The 20,614-nt window shown below is 38.5% G+C and overlaps 1 protein-coding gene and 1 long non-coding RNA gene across 16 annotated transcripts in view; one reads left to right on the top strand and one right to left on the bottom strand.

Moving 5' to 3' along the window:
* The window catches only part of LOC149311719 (voltage-dependent L-type calcium channel subunit alpha-1C-like), a 487,833-nt gene extending 473,476 nt beyond the window's left edge, over positions 1-14,357 (top strand). For all 6 annotated transcript variants that reach the window (XM_089527751.1, XM_089527750.1, XM_089527748.1 and 3 more), the window contains one exon: positions 1,054-14,357. In XM_089527751.1, the coding sequence (XP_089383877.1) occupies positions 1,054-1,344 (291 nt within the window). In that variant the 3' untranslated portion in view covers positions 1,345-14,357. The remainder of the gene's footprint in view (positions 1-1,053) is intronic.
* LOC149311718 (uncharacterized) overlaps positions 1-20,556 on the bottom strand; it is a 107,342-nt gene extending 86,786 nt beyond the window's left edge. For 5 of the 10 annotated variants that reach the window (XR_016281479.1, XR_016281478.1, XR_016281480.1 and 2 more), the window contains exons 1-4: positions 20,282-20,466; positions 19,518-19,596; positions 17,699-17,752; positions 16,896-16,940 (exon numbers count right to left, since the gene is read on the bottom strand). This is a non-coding gene — a long non-coding RNA (uncharacterized LOC149311718). The other 5 variants (XR_016281483.1, XR_016281485.1, XR_016281486.1 and 2 more) reach the window with 5 other exon arrangements.
* Positions 20,557-20,614: the final 58 nt, after the last annotated feature.

Below are 20,614 nucleotides of genomic sequence, written 5' to 3'. Positions count from 1 at the left end.
TAACATCAGCAAGGAAGAATGTATGCTGTTTACTAGCACTCACCCAGGAAAAGGGGAGCCCTCTGCAGCACAACCTCCTTCCATCAGAATAGCACTATTGTCAGTCCACTCATAGCATCCCAGTCACATGTTATTTCTGCCTCTGGTATTAAATTTTCTTACATTTTCTATTATAGAAGTAATGCTGAGGAATATATTAATTTCATTAACTGAGGTATACCTGTATACAGAGCCAGGCCATCTCTGAAGTGCAAGGAATGAATAATTTTACAGGTTTCCTTGCTGTAAACAGCGACTGCAGCCAGCCCAGGCAATTTTAAAAATAAATACATATTTGGTCAGCACAAGACACTTTACTTATTTATTTAGTAATAATAATAATAAAATTTATTTATATACCGCTATTCCAGTGGATATATATCCTGCCTTTCTCCCGAAATAGGATTCAGTAGCAACACTTCCTAGCAATTTAACCCTCTACTATCAACCCACAGATGATATGGTAGATTCTGAGGCTCAAAATCATGCTCAGGTGTCTAGAAACCCCAAACAAAACAAAAAAATGCTTCAAACCAACTTGAGTATTCTGTTTCTCTCTTTGCTAGCAAGTGGATGAAAGATAAAGAGCTGGCATCTCAAACTGGTCTTCCATGTAAGCAGAAATTATTTCTACCAACCCCTCCCTCAATCTGAAGCTTCCAACACAGTTTGTAGCATTCCCCCAATCCCAAAAGCAGATTTTAGAGGGTGCAGGGTATTGCAGTGTAAATGGAGATGTTTAAAATCCACCTGTACAAAGTTCCTGTTTCAAGAAAGATAAATGCATTGCAGAGTATGCTTAAACTCACTGAAATCGATAGGTTTAAGTATGCCCAGCTCTACACTAGATTTAGGACAAAGTTAGAATTCAAATCATTCCTTTCATCATAAAACATCCCCTTCAAAAGTTTACTGTCAATGAGATTTATGAATGTTGGACAGTCCTTGCTACAGTATGTGATCTAATACCAATTTCTGCTTTTTCCCTTATGTTTGATCCCTATCTGATTAAAGGTCTTGATTTCAGAAGGACTCATGCAGTTTGCTCAAGATCCAAACTTCATTGAGGTCACAACCCAAGAACTAGCTGATGCCTGTGACTTGACGATAGAAGAAATGGAGAATGCTGCAGACAACATTCTCAATGGTAACAGCAAGCCAAGCCCCAATGGCAACCTCTTGCCTTTTGTTAATTGCAGGGACCCAGGGCAGGACTGTATGGGAGAGGAAGCAGCCCAAAGCCCAGATTGTAGAAAAAGTCAAGAGGAGCCTAAGGACAGCAGGATTTATATCAGCAGCCTGTAGCTGCCAAGGCTGAAAGTGATGCTGGTGTGTTTTTTTTAATTTGTTTCAATGTTCCTAATGGGTTTGTTTCAGAAGTGCCTCACTGTTCTTGTGACCTGGAGTAACCAGAACAGCGTTCTTCATTCATTTCTGTCAGGAAGAATCACAGAGTTGGGTGGTGTAAAGAGCTTTCCAGGAGTGAATATACAACCCCAGCATGTGTCCATGAAGGAAGAATGAGGAGAAGTAAAAGGAGAAGAGTCAGCTCCCTCCTTTTTCAGTCCCTGCACAAGGAACAACAGCTGCTTCCTGAATGTGAAGGAGAACCTCAGCTTCCTATGGATGGCCCTAGCCAAAAGGACACTGCATCAAACGGGTGTCTTTCAACTTTGCTTGTACAAAAAAAAAAAGAATCATTTTGCACATATTCTGTATGAGCCTCACCGTCTCCATAAAGCCAAGGCCCTTTCGATCTGCAAGTGGAATGGAAGACTTCTGCAACAGTTCCCCACGTTTTGCTGAGGAGATGGAAGCAGAAGTTAAAGGGTATAGGAGATGGAAGTGGCAATACTGCAGATGCTTATAGATGGAAATGCAGAGACTCCCAAGGCAGTTTTCTCTGCCAACCAATCAGAGCTCAGGCAGTTTTCCCTGCCAACCAATCAAAGCTCTGACAGCTAGCTGGGTCAATTGCTCCAAGAGCAGGAAACCAGCTCTGTCAAACCGGAGTTCAGGCAACCCGCCCATTTCGAAAAGAGGTGGTGATGGGCTTATGTAGATCTCTCCTTGTTTTTGCTGTTTAATATTTTCTTGAAAGCATGTTCCGATTTTTATTTTTGAATACTTTATTTTATTGAATTTTAATTTTTGAAGGAGAGGAGTGAAGGGAGTGTTTACAAAGTTTTGTAATCACCTACCTTTTTTTCACTTTGCAAATGTTTAAAATTGTTTTGATTTATGTTGTACTATTTAATTATTATTATTATTTTTCCATTTTGTTTTCTTCCATTGAGATTTGGTAGAAGCTAATAATATTAGACGAGTTTTGCCAACCATTATGTACACCAGAATTTGTAATTTCATTTGAAGTACTGGTAAATTCCTTTTTTTGTTGTTGTTTTTATAATTTAAAGATAGTAGGCAATGCACTTGATATAGTCTTGCACATATGAGTGATCGATTTGGATTCTTTATAGTGCTAGGGTGTATGAACAAGTGAGTGGGACTGAGTGAGTGAATGAGTGAGGGAGTGAATGCACACCTGGAAGTATGTATGTTCATACAGTTCTCTGCTTCCTGGTTATAACTGCAGGAGAGCTGTATCTGGGGTCATTTGAGAGCAAAATAAACCACTGTCTCTGCTTTTGAAGGGGGAATCAGTAACTCTTTGCATTTTCTGTTCCACAAGATATGCAAAAACAATGCAATAATTAATTTTGAATACAATTTGTGAATTGTGCTGGCATTAAAATGGTATAAAAAAACCAAGGGGGTTAAAACAAAACAAAACAAAGAAAACCAAGTAAGGAAGAGTTACGTTTCTATATATTCTGTGTGATGTTTTATTGCATTGATAATGTTTCTGTTGAAGAAACCGTAATACTTGAATTCAGGTCAGTTTCAGTATTTTTCAACTATTTTTTTAAAATGAATTGCAATTGTGCCAAGCAAATATAACGAATTAAGTTTGTTTAAAGGGGGGGGGGATAACAATTCTTGTATATTTTGCTGCATGTAAAGTAAATCATTTCGTATTTGGAGTGTGCCAAGCTTTACCTTTGAACTTTTAAGTGCTTTTCTACGTGTGGTTGGGGGAAAGGGTTTGGTTTGTTTTTGTTTTTTTCATTTTTTTAGTCTGTACAATGAACAACGTGTACCTGGTGTTAAGTAACTATTCTGCAACCCACTGACAGGTTGAACGTTAACTGATTTTGCATATCTTGTGTTCACTTTCCTTTTTCTGCCCTTCCTTAAACATGCATGATAACGAATTGGGAAGTGCATCTTGCTTTTGAAGCTGGCAGGTTTTATCCAGATTTCACCTATTTGCACAGTTTCTCTCAGTGATTGTCTTTATTAAAGAGTGGCAAATTCCATATGCCAAGAGAAATCAGGTAGATCCATTCCTATAAACTGAACTGGCATCAGCAACTCTAGTAAGGAGGAATCTCTCCATTATTTTATTACACAGAGAAATGTATAGAATAACTTAGTGACATTAAACCATGATTTTCAGGATTAAGCAAAAATTTAGTAGCATCTTTCTGTCAGAAAGGATGTACAGTATTCTTAACTAAATTTGCATATTTAGAAGGTCTACAAATACTTTAGATAATAAGCTGAAACATTTTCATGTTATTAGTATGATTAGGAAAGGCAAACTGAGAACACAACAGTTTTTAACTTAAATTTTTAAAACATGCTATATATAGGAAAGAACAAACAGATGCACAAGTATAAGATGAAGAAATCACTAAAAAGTAGCATTACTGAGAAATATTAGAAGATGATTACAAAATATGAACCTGGTTACAAGTCAACAACAATATGAAAATGAGAGTCAAGGCAAATATTATTCTAGGTTGCACTTACTGAAGTAATGTGTTATGTTTTAAAATCGCTTTCAAAGTGAAAATTGGAGATGATTCATAAAATGATAAACAGAAACAAATAAAGTGAAAGAATCTGGCAAGTCTAGCTTCCAGGAAAAGATAACTATTTGTACCAGATAGGTTTACTAGTTTTAAAACTTTAAAAACAAGTGACAAAATCAGGTGGCAATTAGTTACCACAATCCCAGTTCAGAGATGTGTGTATGCAGCAGTACGGTACCCACAGACTGCAGGCACCTAAGCATCTCTGCCATCATGAATGAACAACTATACGGTCGGCATTATGACCCTTTCAGCACAAAGTATTAGTTTAGGAGGGATGACCTAGAACAAGACATGTCAGAAAATATTAGCATTGTTATAACGGACAGCATGGACGAAAAGCCTGTTAGGGACATATGTTGGTGTAACACCAGTGTATATACATTTACATTCATTGCAGAAAGAGCTATCCAGTTCTGCTTTTTGAAACAATCCTTTCCCACACTTCAGTTTTATGCCACACCTGCATGTCTAATCATTATTATTGGCCTCAGTATCACTGGTACTAGCTGGAGGTTCAGGGGGGTAACACCAATTCATCACCCCTTCTGCAGTGCCAGATACTCTGTGTGATATTACCGTCTTGGGAATCATGTAGGTCACTGGTTCTCAGACATTGCTACTCCAAATTATTTTGACTTCAACTCCCAGAACCCCTGACCTTTGGCGAAACAAGTCCAAAATACCTGAAGAATCAGAATTTAAGAATTAATTAAGTAGGTAGTGTTCTTTGAAAATACACACGCCTCAAGACAGGAAAGGTGCACATGCAGATCATGGTACATACCAGACAATGATAGGAAAACATATTTAAATTACTGGAGCAGTGGGAGGATCTAATTATACAGAAATTTAGTTATTCATCTAAGAAATCTGTTAAGGACTGCAAATTTTTTCAAATTAAGATACATAGGTATTTTCTGAGAATGGCTTAATTTTATGATACCTTACCTAAGAAAATCCTATGAAATTCTTAAGTCATAGAATCATAGAATAATAGAGTTGGAAGAGACCACAAGGGCCAAGTCAACAAATGACTTGAAGGCACATATGCACAGACCTCAAGGTAGAAACATATAGAGTTCCTCACCCAATGTTTTACATAACCACATTCTATGCATATTCAAGACACCTACTCAAAGGTCTCCCAAATAAAGTTAATTCTGCTCTGAAGCGTGTGGTTTGTGCACTGTTTTATACGGCTCACTCTTCCCAGTGGCTGACAGTACTGATGGGTGACTGATAGTGTTACTCTTCAAAATACATAATTCACCTGTTTCATTTCTCCCTCCTTAGAAGACTTTATCTGGTAAGAAAATTAGGCTAGACAGTTACAAATAGAACATCATCTGGACATCTTATAAAATTCTACAAATGAGATAGGACAATTCCACAATAAAGCCTTACCTAGAAGTACCCTAAGTGTCAGGTAATTCATTTAGAAGCCAAATTAGAACCTTGATCTAAAGCTTCTTTTATCCTTTTGGTTTTCCCCAGTATCCTACAATAAATAATTCTGAATATTTAATCAGAAGAACTGTCACCTGATCTTACATATAAGTTTTTGCCACAGCAGAACAAACTGAAGCCTGCTAAGGCTATAAAGACTGATGCTTACCAGCAAGTGAAGTCCATATCAGTTCAGAAGCAAGCATTAGCTTATTGGATGCAATCCAACATAAGAATGAAGCACAGCTAAACACACTGAAATAGTCAGTTCTGTTCAGCAATTAATTTTCATTAAGATTCTTATATTCTTCAAACAAACAAAAAGACATTAAAACCAGTTTATATTATTAAACTGGTATTAATACAATTTCAAACTATAGCAAACACAATAAACTTGAATAAAGTAAGAGACCACAGTACAATTGTATCCATGTCTATTCAACCATACGTTCCACTCTGTTAGATAAGGTTTACTCTCCAGCAAGTATATAGATAATTGCAGTCAAAAATATCTTCCAAAAGAGGAGTGTCTTTAAATTATGTCTAAAAATCATGGCAAATCACTATACATAGATAGATCCACATTCACACAACTAAAATTCCCTGAAGCATATATATGCCCTGTATATGAAAGCTGTAAACCACTACAAACTATTACGTATCTAGTAGACTTATACAGTATTCCACTTTTCTATGAAACCATATTCCAAGCAGTTAATAACATATACAGTCGGCCCTTCTTATACACAGATTTTTTATACATGGATTCAAGCATCCACGGTTTGAAAATGTTAAAAAAAAGTATAAATTTCAAATATCAAACCTTGATTTTCCATTTTTTATAAGGGACACCATTTTGCTATGTCATTATATTTAATGGGACTTGAGCATCCACAGATTTTGTTATTCATGGGAGATCTTGGAACCAAACCCCAGTGTATAACAAGGGTCCACTGTACTATACTTTGTTGTTGTTGTCAGCTACCTTTGAGTCAACTTTGACTCACAGCAACCCTGTGAGGGTGAGACCTCTCCAAGACCTCCTGTCCTCAACCTTTCTGCTGAGGATGCCTGTGCTCTCCCTGATTGAGTCTAGCCATCTAGCATGCAGTCTTCCTCTGCCTTCCACCTTTCCTAGCATCATTATTTTCTAATGATTTATTTTTCCTCATGATGTGGCCAAGATACAACAGTCTCTGTTTAGTCATCTTAGCTTGATATGTTCTAGGACCCATTTGTTTATCTTCTTGGCCATCCATAGTATCCTCAGTACTCTTCTCCAGCACCACATTTCAAATGAGTTGATGTTCTTCCTATCAGCTTTTTTTTAACTGTCCAGCTCTTTCATCTGTACATGATGATGGGGAATACAATAGTTTGGACGATCCTCACTTTAGTGTTTAGAGTTATATCTCTTCATTTCATGATCTTGACAGTTCTTTCAAACAGCCTTTCCCAATCCTAGTCTTCATCCGATTTCTCGACTTCAGTCTCGACTTCTGATCAATATTTGAACCAAGATACGGGAACTCTTTGACTATTTCAATTTTCTCATCATCCAGGATGAACTCTTACAGATCTTCTGTGGTCACTATTGGGGGGGGGGGGTTTACATTCAGCATTAATCCAACCTTGGCACTTTCCTCCTTGACTTTCTTGAGTAATTGCTTCAGGTCTTTGTTTGTTTCTGCTAGTAGTATTGTGTCATCTGCATATTTTAGTATTGTGTCATCTTCATATTTTAGGTTATTAGTTCCTTCTTTCCACCTTCACTCCTCCAGCCTCTGAATCCAAGACTGCTTTGTTTATGATATTTTCTGCATACAGATTGAATAGATAGAGTAATAGTATGCAGCCTTACCTGACCCCTTTGCTGAATGGGAATATTTCTGTTTCTTCATATTCTGTTCTGATAGCAGCCACTTGTCTTGACTACATCAGGACAATCAGTTGTTGTGGCACTCCCATTCCTCTAAGAGCAACTCATAGCCTTTTGTGCAATCAAAGCCTTGCTTCAGTCAATAAAGCACATGCAGATTTTCTTCTGGAATCCCCTGGTGCACTCCATTATCTAATGTATGGGGCTCGACAGACTGCACCCAAAAGGGTGGACTGGAGCCGCCCGTTTTTGCTCCCGAGGGAGCCCACAGCAGCCAAACCGTGTGGGCTCCCTCTGCACCCAAAAGAACCTGCTAAAAGAAGGGGATTTTGGCATGTGCAGGCGCCACCATCAGTACACCATTAGTGCACTGCACTGTGGCAAGCATGGCGCCCTGACGTACAGACGCGGTGCCGCGCTTGTGTCATCATGGTGCCCCCCCATGTGGACGGGTGGCCACCATGATGGCGGCGCTGCCGCACGCTAAGGCTCAAGAGCATGCAGTCGCTGTGTGCTCCTGAGCCCTAATTTTGGCCCGAGGATGTATTTCCTGCCCGTCTGTACCATCCCTATGTTTCTGATGTGATCCCTAGTGTCTTTAGCAGGCAGCAATTTATTGTTAATATTAAACAAAAACAAAAGCTCCCCCTTTTTTGCTTCCTTCTTATATTTTTAGAATTATAAATCACTGTCACATTCTCAGTTTTCTCCAACCATATGTTCTCCTATAGAATGCTCCAAGAATCTAATGAATACTTTAAATAAAATAGGAAAAACCATCTATGATCAATAAAATCTTGCTCAAGGATGACTATTCATAACTGGCTCTTTATGCTTTTTCTCATTTTACACAGTAGATTCCCAAAAACACAACTTGGCTTTCAATCAATAATCATGTTGCCTCTAAGATAAAGAACCACAGTTTGCCAGGAAATGACTCATGTTTTACTGTTAGGCTTGTGCTTGAAAAGTCCCCTGAATCTCTATACGGAAATACTCCTTCTATAAACACATGGCATATACACTATCTTTCAGGTTTCATCAATCCATGATCATTTATTTATTTATTTAGGTATTTATATCCCACCCTTCAGCCCTAATGGCTCTCAGGGCGGCTTACAATTATTTTTAATCAGACAGTTCCCTGCCCTCAGGCTTACAATCTAAAAGACACGAAACAAAAGGAGAAGGGAATGGTGGAGGGAAACGGGATTAGGTCCAGTGGTTCTTCTCTCCCTCTGAGGCCTGGACCAAGGCAGATGGATTGGAGGGAGGGCTCTTCCAATAATTGCCAATCTAATATTGTATACATATTCATGATGAACCATTTCATATCTGCACATCATCACTAAGCTCACGTATTTGGAAGTAAGACCATTGAACTCAATCTCATGTCCAGATTACTGATTGGACATAGGTAGAATCACACTGTTCATGACTATAACAATCAATTATGAATTACATAAGTAAATTAGCCATAGCACCTTAAATACCACAGAGCTATCTTTCATATAGCTTTGCATCATGTAAAATGATATTCAAATATTACATTGATCCCCAAAATACAGGCGCTTCAGCAATGCAGAATGTTCCGCACCATAATGTTAGAACCCCAAGAGCACATATGAGAGAGGGAGCAACAGTAGCCATTTCTTATGCCTCCATAAGCTTACCCCTGAAAGGGGAGATGCTACCATAGGAAGGTACAGTACATTATGGATTCCTTTCACATTTGCTGGTATTACTTGAGAAACATAGAAAAGAGCTGAATTAGTGCAGCTCTAACACAACTTAATAACACCAGAATGGGACCAAAGCTTTTCAGTGGAATTAAATCACACATTTCAGTTTTTAAGTATTTAATAATCAAATAAAAAGAAATTGTGATATATGCGAAGGCTTTCATGGCCGGCATCCATAGTTTTTTGTGGGTTTTTGGGCTCTGTGGCCATGGTCTAGAAGAGTTTATTCCTGATGTTTCACTAGCATCTGTGGCTGGCATCTTCAGAGAATGTGATATAAATATAAACCAGCCCAAATGTGAATTAAAATCTTTTTTCCTAGCAACAGTACCACAACAGCAAGGTTATTATCATCAGTAGCACACTGGCAATAACAATCAGAAACACTAGCTGTTAATGTTTCCATGCATGAGCGTAAGTTCACAAGTGGTAACAGTATAGTGCACTGGTGGTGTATGGTGCTATTTCCTTATTTCCTGTTTAAAATATTTATATTGAGTTCTATATCAAAGATCTCAGGATGAGTCCCCAACGATTTTTAAAAACGTTTAAAAAAATTAAATTATTCAACTCAATTTAGGATTATTTATAACATTTTTAAAAAATAAAAGTGGTACATGACCATGATCTGCCAAAGAAATTATCTTTAATCCACCTCAGTCATAATTAATACTGCAAAGCTTTATGTATAAAAATTAAATTTACTTATTTAAAAATTAAATTAAAACAAAAAATCTAGTGCCATCTCACAGACTTACATGTTCTATTTGTCATAAATTTTTGTGAACCTTAGCCATTGAATTAAATTGTGACTTTGCAAAATTACATGGCCATGAAGAACTTGAACAGTGGTAAAACAAAGAAATTTATACATTGCCAGGTCAATGAGCATGGCCTCAAAGTGGTGATGATGAAGAATAGGCTATCAGTTTCATATACAGTCTGATCAAAAAGAATGGTTTCCACATGGGAACTTTGCATATTGATCAGGTAATGCATGATCTAATTTGTTTATCCTTTCAATGTCTTCATATTTATTATCATTTGGAGACATTCAACAACAAATGTATACACTCGGCCCCCGGGTTACGAAATTAATTCGTTCCGCCGCCATTTTCGTAACCCGGAAGGCTTCGTAAGCCGAAAAAGCCATAGGCGCTAATGGGGAAAAGCCGCAATTTGGTGCAAAATAGCGCCGAAAAGCACCAAAATTTTATTCGCAACCCGGAATAACCTTCGTAACCCGGAAATATTTTTTATTATTTTTTTTTTCGTAACCCGGAAATTTTGTATCGCGGCGCATTCGTATCCCGGGGTAAGAGTGTAAAAGCATTATTCATTTAGTACACTGTTTCTTTATGCACATTCTCCATGCCTTCATCTGAATAATTGCCTATTCATGCAAAATCTTCATTCAGCTCTCATTAATGACAATATATAATCACCTGACAGGAATTAATGCTTTGTTTGTTGTTTAGCATACACTGGTGCTATAATTTCTGTCAAAATAGGCAGTCACATAATGAACAGCCTATAGTTAGATACCTCTTTTGTGCTTATTGGTACAGATAAAAGAATGCTTAAAAGCTCTGAAAAAGATAACATTTACTTAGAGTAGCTTCTTCTGCCACCATGTATTTTGGGGTATTAGTTCCATCTTTGTTTAAAGAAAGAAGTTGCAATTCCAGTTTCAAGTACCAGACAATACTATCTCCTTCTGTTGTGGACTACCATCCAACAATCATAAAAATTTCAGGTTCTTAACATCTTATTCTCCATTTATTCCTTCTCTAATATCAAACGCTGAGGAGAGTAAGGTGCCCTACAAGATTTGTAACTAAGAGGTTGGTGGACAATGGTCAGAGTTTGCTGTTGCCAGCACAGTTTTGCTGATGGATGCCATTTCTGTTAAAGTGGCTGTAACAAATTGACAGAGAGAGACTTCAGAGGGCCTGAGCAAAGAGCTACTGCCTCCTTTAAAGTGGGGCAGAGTCCAGGACATAGTTGGGGAAAGGTTTGTTTCCATAAAATGTCCTTTCTTTTTTCTTTGTATTGGGATTGCATGCTGGATACAACTGCCACATTGCAGATGGAAGCTATACAGAAGCTAAAGACTCAGTTGATATCTAGGGGGGAACCCAACCATCACTTCAGTTTGTCCACACATGCAGCTTGAACACTGTCTACACAGCAGGCTAAAGAAATTTATTGCAAATCCTTCTGTCTTCCCCTGTAATCCTTGGTCACTACACCAGACCAGTTATTTTGGATGTATTTTCTTTTTCCTTCCTTATTCTGTATGTTTTCAATGATGGGAGGAAATGTGGGATTAATGATCCAGAGATGGAGTTCCCTTAGCCCCAGAACTTTTCTGCATCGTCTGCCTCTTCAAGTGAACACATATGAGAAGATGTTGATGATTACAAAGATGCAGATGTTGCTGCTACACAAGGGATCCAATCTGTTTTATTGCCCCAATCCCCACTGTTTGAAGGGACAGCCAAAGGAGCACTATGTACAGAATTGCATCTATTTCTGCTGTTTTTTAACCCTAACCCTGCCCCCACCCTGTTGATGACTATGACAACAACAACAAAAAGGGCAAATGCATTTTTTTACATTTCTTGATAATTTTCAAAGCAATGTATCATTGCTTTATCTAGACTGATGCCAATATAACAGTTGTATGGGTCTCAGCCAGCCTCCTGTGTCTTTTTCTGACTGAGAGTTTAAAATCATTCTGCAAGACATATTTGTACTTTTACACAAATACTACTTGACAGCCAAAAAGACAACTTTTCAATCCAATATACATTTTACTACCCACTTAACAAACACAAAACTATTGCTTACAGAAGAAGGCCAGATTTGAACCACATTCTGCATGATTTTACATCTATTTATACCAAAAGCGTAATAGTACTGACATATGTTATGGAATTGAAATTATGGAATAGTGAGGCTGGACAGATGAACTTACATCTGTGCCAAATTAAATCACTGACTACTTGAGTAATCATAGTTAGGTTCTGCGTTCACACTACATAGAAGAGTTTGTTTTATATGCCAGTTTTTTATAAAGATCAGTTAATATTTTTAAGTAGTTTCATGTTTTTCAAGGCAAATCTGTTAACATTCAAAAACAGGTGAGCTTTAACAACAAATGTATATAAAAAGAATTGTGTCATGGACACAAGACAGCATGAATCATTTGTGGCCTAGCAACTATGGAAAGAAAGAAAAAACAACTGGAGCCAGTGAGATGAAGTTAGTGAAATTAGTATTATATATGAGTGAAGTTATGCGGCTAGAAGGAACCAGCACTGACATAATAGTTTGAATTAGGCATAACCAGATGCAAAGGGATTGAAAAATCTAACAAAATGGATAATAATCATGAATTAGTAGCAAATACACAAAAAGCAGTGTCTTTTAAAACATATACATAGACAACCCTGAATCAGGAGACCTAGCATAAAATTCTTCCATGAGGAACTATTTCACATCTCTCCCACACACCCCAAAACCTACTTTTTACTGGCTGCAGCCCCCACAACATAATCATTTACTGGCTGATAGTTATCTCTGTTCCTACAGCTGGACACAGCAAAAAGGCAGCCTTCAGGATCGCCTAAAAGCCCTCTGGAAGTCCTGGAGAATGACTGTGTCCACCTATAGGAACATAGCTGGACTCCCTCTGCTGGCCTCCTTCCCAGTAAATCACCATGTAGGGGGGAGGTACATGGAACAGGTAAAAAATGGATTGTTGGGATGAGTTTGGTCACTGCATGAGATCAGTAGAAAATTCTCATTTCTATGGTGACCAAAATAATTACCCAGGAGTAAGCTGGACTTACACCTGCATGAGTCACAAGATCCCAACCAGCATTAATACGGTACACACGTACTATGGTTTTCTATAACTGGGTACCGTAATCCTTTACTTGCATTGAAGACAAATATTTAACCACATCTCATGTTACAGTACACACTCTGTGCAATGTTACATGGAGACAGCATTCTGTGAAGGAAAAACAAGCACAAAAGCTGGGGGTCTACAAAGGCTTTGCTGGAAGGAAGCCTTCTGCCCCCTCAAATTGTTTGCTGTGTGGAAGAGAAATGGTGGAGGGAAGATGATGGCTTTAACACTGAGTGGTATGGTATCAGGGTGGGGATTCAGTCCCTCTTCCTTGAGTATCCAGACCACAAATATGAACATTGTAATATTGTGGGTGGGGGAGTTCAAGGCAATATGTTGGATGGGCCCTAAACTCAGCAGTTTGTTACAGAGAAGGGGACAGTACATGGAAGGTCACACTGCACTGGATCAGATAGTCCAAGACTGGATAGATATCAAACTGCACTGTCAGACCTGATTCTGAGTAAGGTACCACTACAGATCAGCTAGAATCTCCTAATTTAAGCAGTAAAGCAGCAGAGGGGTTCTGTCTTTTTTGTAACCTCTCTACCCTGGATTATCTGGATGAGCTCTACACACACACACACACACCTTCTCCACATTGTTTAAGAGCAAATTTTCCCTCTGATTTTCTCTAGAGCCAATGCAGCCCCTCGTCATTCTCTACTTTTACTGTCACTGCTTTTAATTATATCTAAGTTTATGTTCTTATGGGAGATCTTTCCACATATGCAGCTCTTAAGGAGTGGACCTTAATCGTTTTCATATAATAAACAACGTAATATTGTTTTATAAAATAATATTTTTCTGCATGTCAGGGCAGTCTTCCAATTGTACAGAAATTCTTATTTGTTTTATTCATCAGCATAAGAGATACATCTTTACAGAAACAAGTGGAACATGAAACACTGCACAGAGCTTGAAAACATTTAGTTACAACTCATTTGTGACCCCGAATTTCTTAACCTTTAACATCCATGCTAAAGTCTATCATTTATATTAAATATTTGAGAGATCGTGTAGCACCTTCAAAACTAACTGAAAGAAAGAAACAAATGACATGTGCATGAATTTACAGTAATTCTTCTGGCAATGTGTCAGTTTTTAAGCTGTCATGCTAATACATAACAAATTAATTTTACAGCTTGCAGTGTTTTAATATTAACAAACTGATTTTCTTTTCGTTAATAATTAAACATTTACGCATATGAGCCAACCCCAATGTTACCAAGCTCTGGTTGCAGTTTATTTTCCCTCTTAAAATAAGTGGTTCTGTTCAAGATTCTAACAAGGCCTTTCTCCAAACATGTTAATCTATTCCCTTGCTCTCAGTTCCATTTTTCTTTTCCAATTGTCACTCATTATTCCAGGGATATTGGGCACGGCACTTCCTTAATCATGGTGGATACCCCATTAGCCCTTTATTTTCTGGTTCTGCAGACCTCAATACCCTTTAAAGCAGTGGTTCAACCTCTGGGTCTCCAGATGTTTTGGACGTCAATTCCCAGAAGTCCCAGTCAATATGCTCATTGTTCAGGAATTCTGAGAGTTGAAGTCTCAAAAATCTAGAGGACCAAATGAAAATAAATTATTCACCAGACTAAAGATTTGAATAGATTATCAGGTTCCATTCAAAGTGGTGTGGCAGGGGATTTGTTTTAAACTATGAGAAAGAAGTTCCATTCAGACTCATAGCATATTACAATCAGTAGTCAATCTCTAAGAGGTTAAGAGGTGATATGATAGCCCTGTAAATATTTGAAAGGATGTCATATTGAGGAGGGAGCAAGCTTGTTTTCTGCTGCTTCAGAGAACAGGACCTGGAACAATGGATGCAAGCTCCAGGAAAAGAGATTCCACCTCAACATTAGGAAGAACTTCCTGACAGTAAGGGCTGTTCGACAGTGGAACACACTCCCTCGGAGTGTAGTGGAGTCTCCTTCCTTGGAGGTCTTTAAGAAGAGGCTAGATTGCCATCTGCTGGGGATGCTTTGATTTGGATTTCCTGCATGGCAGGGGGTTGGACTGGATGGCCCGTGCGGTCTCTTCCAACTCTACAATTCTATGATTCTAACAGTGGGTAGTACAAAAACATGTATAGCAATACTACAGGGCAACAGATCACTTGAAATTTATATTCAAGTGAGAACCATTTCTTTAAAGCATCCCAATTGTTCCCTCCTAGTTCTCAGGAGCACTATTTACAGTCCCCTTAGCACATCCTACCAAAGAATGATATTACAAGGAGAAAAGAGGAGGATAATATGGCAGCCTTCAGCGATCTTCCCCTGGAAAGTGTTTATCAACACAGTCTATCTCTCCCCAATATCCCTACTGGCCTGAGGACAATGAATTCAGTCCATCACACTCTCCTCTTGTGAAATCTCCAGTAACTGGGGTCATTTACAGACCAGCCTGAAAGGCTGGCCTGGGGGCAGAGTCAGGGTGCAGTGTCCTGACAACACACTCCCGACTCTGTCCCCACCCCCAGGCACCCTGATGCCAACGCGCTGCTCCAGATGGCATGTGGCATCATGGCACACCTCTGGCACTGTTATGGCACCCTTTTGAGGGCTTGTAGCTCCTTTTTGCACCCTCAAAAGGCTAGATCAGGGCCGTGGCATGAGGTTGCGACGACCCCAATCCAGTGCGAAAAGGGGCAGTCTGTAGAGCCCATAAGTTTAACAATTTCAGACAACAATAAACCAATTTCACCTTACAACATCTCATCTTCCACCAATATAAATTTCAAGTGACCTATTGCCCTGTAGTATTGCTATACATGTTTTTGTACTACCCACTGTTAGAGATTGACTACTGATTGTAATATGCTACGAGTCTGAATGGAACTTCTTTCTCATAGTTTAAAACAAATCCCCTGCCACACCACTTTGAATGGAACCTGATAATCTATTCAAATCTTTAGTCTGGTGAATAATTTGTTTTCATTTGCTTTAATAGTTTATACTTTAAGTTTAAAAAATAATTTTCAAAGGGAGTTATAAAGTAAGCCCTCATGCAAAAATAGAAACAATCCTGTATTTTCAAAGACAGTAAAATTAGCGGATTGCTGTAGACCATTATTCAAGAATTGATGCTATTAACCCATGCTATGAGTATAAAGAAGGTATTTATGTTCATACAGAAATCAAAGGCTCTTGCTGCAATCTTAGGGTTGTCACTATCACAATCATGTGGTGAATAAACCGATTACTAACAAAATTTTCCTTTGCTACAGGTTAAAAACGGTACGCCTACCACTGTCTGACTCCAAATCTAGCAACCCTTGATTTTTCTCATTCATTGACCAGTGCTCCCTTCCCTGTCTACCTCTTCCTTGCTAACAGTGTATCAATCTTCTGTTCCTAGACCACTTGCAGGGTTTTACAACACTCCTACATTCTCTTCAGTTCCTCCTTCATTCAATTCCATCCTTTTGCCACCCATGATTTCTATTTTTCAGCCAACTGACTACTTTAACCCATCCCATTTTACCAATCTATTTATTGGTCAATCCTTAGAATTCTCTTCTCCAGACAGTTGCAGAACCTTACAGCCCAAAGGGCTGGCAAATCCAGACCAGCATCTTTAATTTTTTTTAAAAAAATTACAGTCAAAATAAACTTGTGACAGTTGGATCCCATCCATGGCACTCTGGACCATGGAGCTGGCAGGCACACAGTGCACCGCATATTTTTTGAAGGAAAGATTCACCGTTGCTTGTCACCATCACTACATGGTAAAGGGAGGAAGAGACTCGTGGGGGAACCAGAAGTATTATAAACAAATCTCATTTTACAGAGGTTGTTGCCACAATGACTCCATAGCTGTCTTGTGTGCACAGTGTTTTTCTGTGGGGAGGGGACCTGTCCATCCCCTTTCTAAAAAGCACTGATTATTCGGTTGCTCACTCTCATTGCTTTGCTTACCTGGAAGCTGGAATGAAATCAACAGGGGCCTTTTCTTTCATTTTCCTATTTAAAAACAAAACAAAACAGAAATTGTTGTTGAACATGCCAGGGAATCAAGGCAAAAATGTGTAAGAAGTTTTAGAAAAAGAGCACTTGTTAAATGGGGGGGGGGGGGGAGTATGTGAATGACTAACTACTGGGAAGAAAGAAATGTGAAGCTTCAAAGAAAAAGCAAGTGGGGACCTAGAAGGCATCTTCAGGGCTCCATAGAACTGATTGCATCCCTGCTTCTCGTTTATTCTCTACTCACACAATACCGCCCCTTATGAGTTTAAGTTATTATTTATCTATTGAATTTTAATCCTGTTATTTCTCCAAAGAGTCCAAAACAGTGTACAAATTACACTTTCTTCCATACTACTCCCCCCCACCCCGAGTCCATTCTTGCCACAATTTCCTACTTCTTAACCAAGCACTCTTACATTACTGATTACTAGGATGTTCAGAAAGTTCTTGCCAGCCCAAGCATTCAGTCAGAGGCATCACTACAACAAGCACAAAATACCATGTTTTATCCTCCATTCAGCCACGCATCTGATCAATGTAAAATATTAGGTAACATTGAGCAAGCTAGATGCATAATGTGGTTACACATTAAAGACTATTTGATGTTCTTGGCCCACTTACCAGTACAACCAAATTCATCAAATAACACTTTGATTTTACTTAATTTTAATGTTATTTAATTAGTTTCAAAATAATATCTTAACAAAGAACAAAAACCAAAAATTAATAACAACGCTTATTGGTTGATTATTTACCTTTTCCATAAATGGTATACATTTAGAAACATACTAACAATCTTCTGTTAGTTCCTATGATATATAAAAATGTAGAGTTAGATGACTCATACAGCTGAACAAGAAAAGACATCCAGGTATCAAGGTTGTAAGTGTCTCACTGAACATAAATACAGGAACATTGCCTGCAATGCTACACCTATAACCTCACCTAACCAGAGCTTCCATTTTAACTTTTTCCCATGAAATAAAAATGTTACATGTTCCTACCAAGAGATATATTTATGTTTTATAATGCAATCTCTATGTCAAAAATACCTCTACTTCAGACATGTTTGATGAACTCAAAGTGTCTGGATGAATGAGGTTACATTGTGCCTTCAATGGAGGGAGGGTGGGAAGATGCATTCCTAAAAGAGTGAAACTTAGCAAGCCAGCCGAAAAAGCTTTTAAGGTAATATTTAATAGTTTCTTGCTCAAAAGCCAAGATAATTTAGGGTATGATACTGAATTATTTAGGCTATGTTCTCTCACTTATCTCAGCAGTCAAACACTAGATGAACACTCAGGCTAAGCATACCTGTAGTATGTGCTTATCCTTAATCATTAATCCATTATACGGAGAGGGTTAATCCTGACAAAAATGAAGTATCCACAGTTGCTGATTAATTTTAACATGAAGTGGACCCCTACATAATGCTCAAGATGCACCTCTTAGGCATCTCTCATTTCCAGTGACCATTGCTATATTTTTTTAAATACAGTATAGACGTATGCATGTAACTTTCTTTCTAATTGCTTGGACCTGTTAATGAAGTGAACTCTCAGAAGCATAAGTTACTCGAGATGTCAACTCTGATTCCACATTTCCTTCCTCCCCAACCTGAAAAACTATTTATTCTAAAGACATCCCCAGACATAGCTATTTAATAGGTCCCATTTTAAGGCCCACAGTTAGAACCATATTTTAGACCCATTTTAAATGAAGCTACTGAAAACGCATACAGTATGCCAAACTGCCCTTGTAAAATAAAATTGTACAGTTTGTAATCATAACATGAGGCTGTCATTAGTTAAAAAACAAAAACAAGCAACCCCTCCCTCTTCTCACACATTTTAAAGAGAGTGAATGACCCACAAGTGAGTTAGAGAATTGCCTTGGTGTGAGATAAATGTATATAATTGTAAAATTGCATTTTTATCTAAGGAATTATGTTATTTTAAAAATTGCTAATAAATTTTATAACAATGTCTAAATTGGTTTATCTTTACTGTTTTATCCATATTACGTCTTCCTGATACCTGATGCAAACAGGCAAAATTTTCTGCAAATATTTTTAGAAGTACAGTAGTCCATCCACATTCACCGGGGTTGGGAGTGAAGGACCTCCGTGAATGTGGAAAAGCTGCAAATAAAAAAAGCACTATTCTTTTTACCTAAGAAAACACCTCTCTAGGAATCTCCAGGTCCTTCAATACAACTCTATGGTCAACATCTGCCAGAAATTGATCATAGAAACATGCTGGAGGACCTACAAATGCCTAGAGAAATGCTTTCTCTAGGCCCTTCTAGGTTCTCCAGCACAACTCTATGGTCAGCTTCTGGCAGAGTTCTGCTGGATTCTACAGATTCCTAGAGAGAACATATTAATCAAAACCGCAAATAATCAAATCCGCAAAAGTCAAAGTCACAAATGTAGAGGGCCAGTTGTACTTCCCCAGTGTCCTTCCATTGCAGTTCAATCAGTAAAAGCTGTGTTTAGAAGCAAAGCCATAAACTGGGATATACATTCAATAATAATTATTTAATTAGCAAACTTATACAATAATATTAACTTACATAATATGATTAGATGTTGACAGAACTGTTTGTTGCTGTGCCTCCCTTGACTTGCTTTTTGCTCTCTTCATCCATTTGGCTGATTAAAAACACAGACATAAAAAAGAACACTTTTTTTCACTCAAAACACATTTTTGCAGAATGAATTTTAAGAGCACTCCTTGGACACTCTCAGCCACAGAGTCGCCATGAGTCAAAGTCACCTCAAAGGCAGCTGACAACAGCAAACAACAAGACTTAAGGCAAAATGTGAACGACTAGTTTATAGAATATAGTCTAAGAGAGCCTCCTCCTTCTCGGGACAAAATATAAACAGCTAGTTTATATAGTTGGAGAGAGCCTCACTTAGCGCGAAATACAAACAACTAGTTTATAAATATAGTCCAGGAAAAGCTCCACTACTCAGGGCAAAATATAAACAACTAGTTTACAAATATAGAGCCTCTTTTTTGGGGGGGGGGGTATATAAACAACTAGTTTATAAAATACCGTCAGAGAACCTCCCTTCAGCAAAATATAAACTAGTTTATAAAATATAGTCTGAGAGCCTCACTTCAGGCAAAACATAAACGGCTAGTTTATAAAATCGTCTGAGAGCCTCTCACGAAAGGGCAAAATATAAACAAACACGGAGTTTATATAGTCTTGGGGCAAAACATACACGCCTCGTTCCCCGTTTGGAGAGCGTTTTTGTTTGTTTCGAGGGCGTTTGTATTTGTTTCGAGGGCGTTTTTATTTGTCAGCCGAGGGTTTTATACACATACATATTCCAGTGAACAGCCCAAACGCACCCAACTGGGATGCCATTGTGGGGGGCAGTATGCTTTACACGTTTGCAACAAACTTTAGGTTCTTCTCTCCTGAGGGAGAGATAACGTTTAATTGAAAGACTTGCTACTTGTGACGGCTGGAAGGGGCGGTTGAGGGAGGCGCGCTGGCGTCCCGCTCTTCCGACCTTTCCCCAGCCGAGGAAAAGGTAGGAAGAGCTTGCGGCACACCAGCGCGCATGCGCGCCTCCCTCTCCGTCCCCTTCCAACCGTCCCTCCTCCTCGCGCCCACTCGCTTCCGAGAACTCTCACAGCGAGACCCCGCCCACT

Source organism: Sceloporus occidentalis, unplaced genomic scaffold (assembly GCF_023333645.1).
Source record: "Sceloporus occidentalis isolate IW3139 unplaced genomic scaffold, rSceOcc1.0.p SCAF_5, whole genome shotgun sequence".
Taxonomy (NCBI): Eukaryota; Metazoa; Chordata; class Lepidosauria; order Squamata; family Phrynosomatidae; genus Sceloporus; species Sceloporus occidentalis.
The sequence above is the reverse complement of the archived record's forward strand: the minus strand, read 5'-3'. Positions and strand labels throughout refer to the sequence as shown.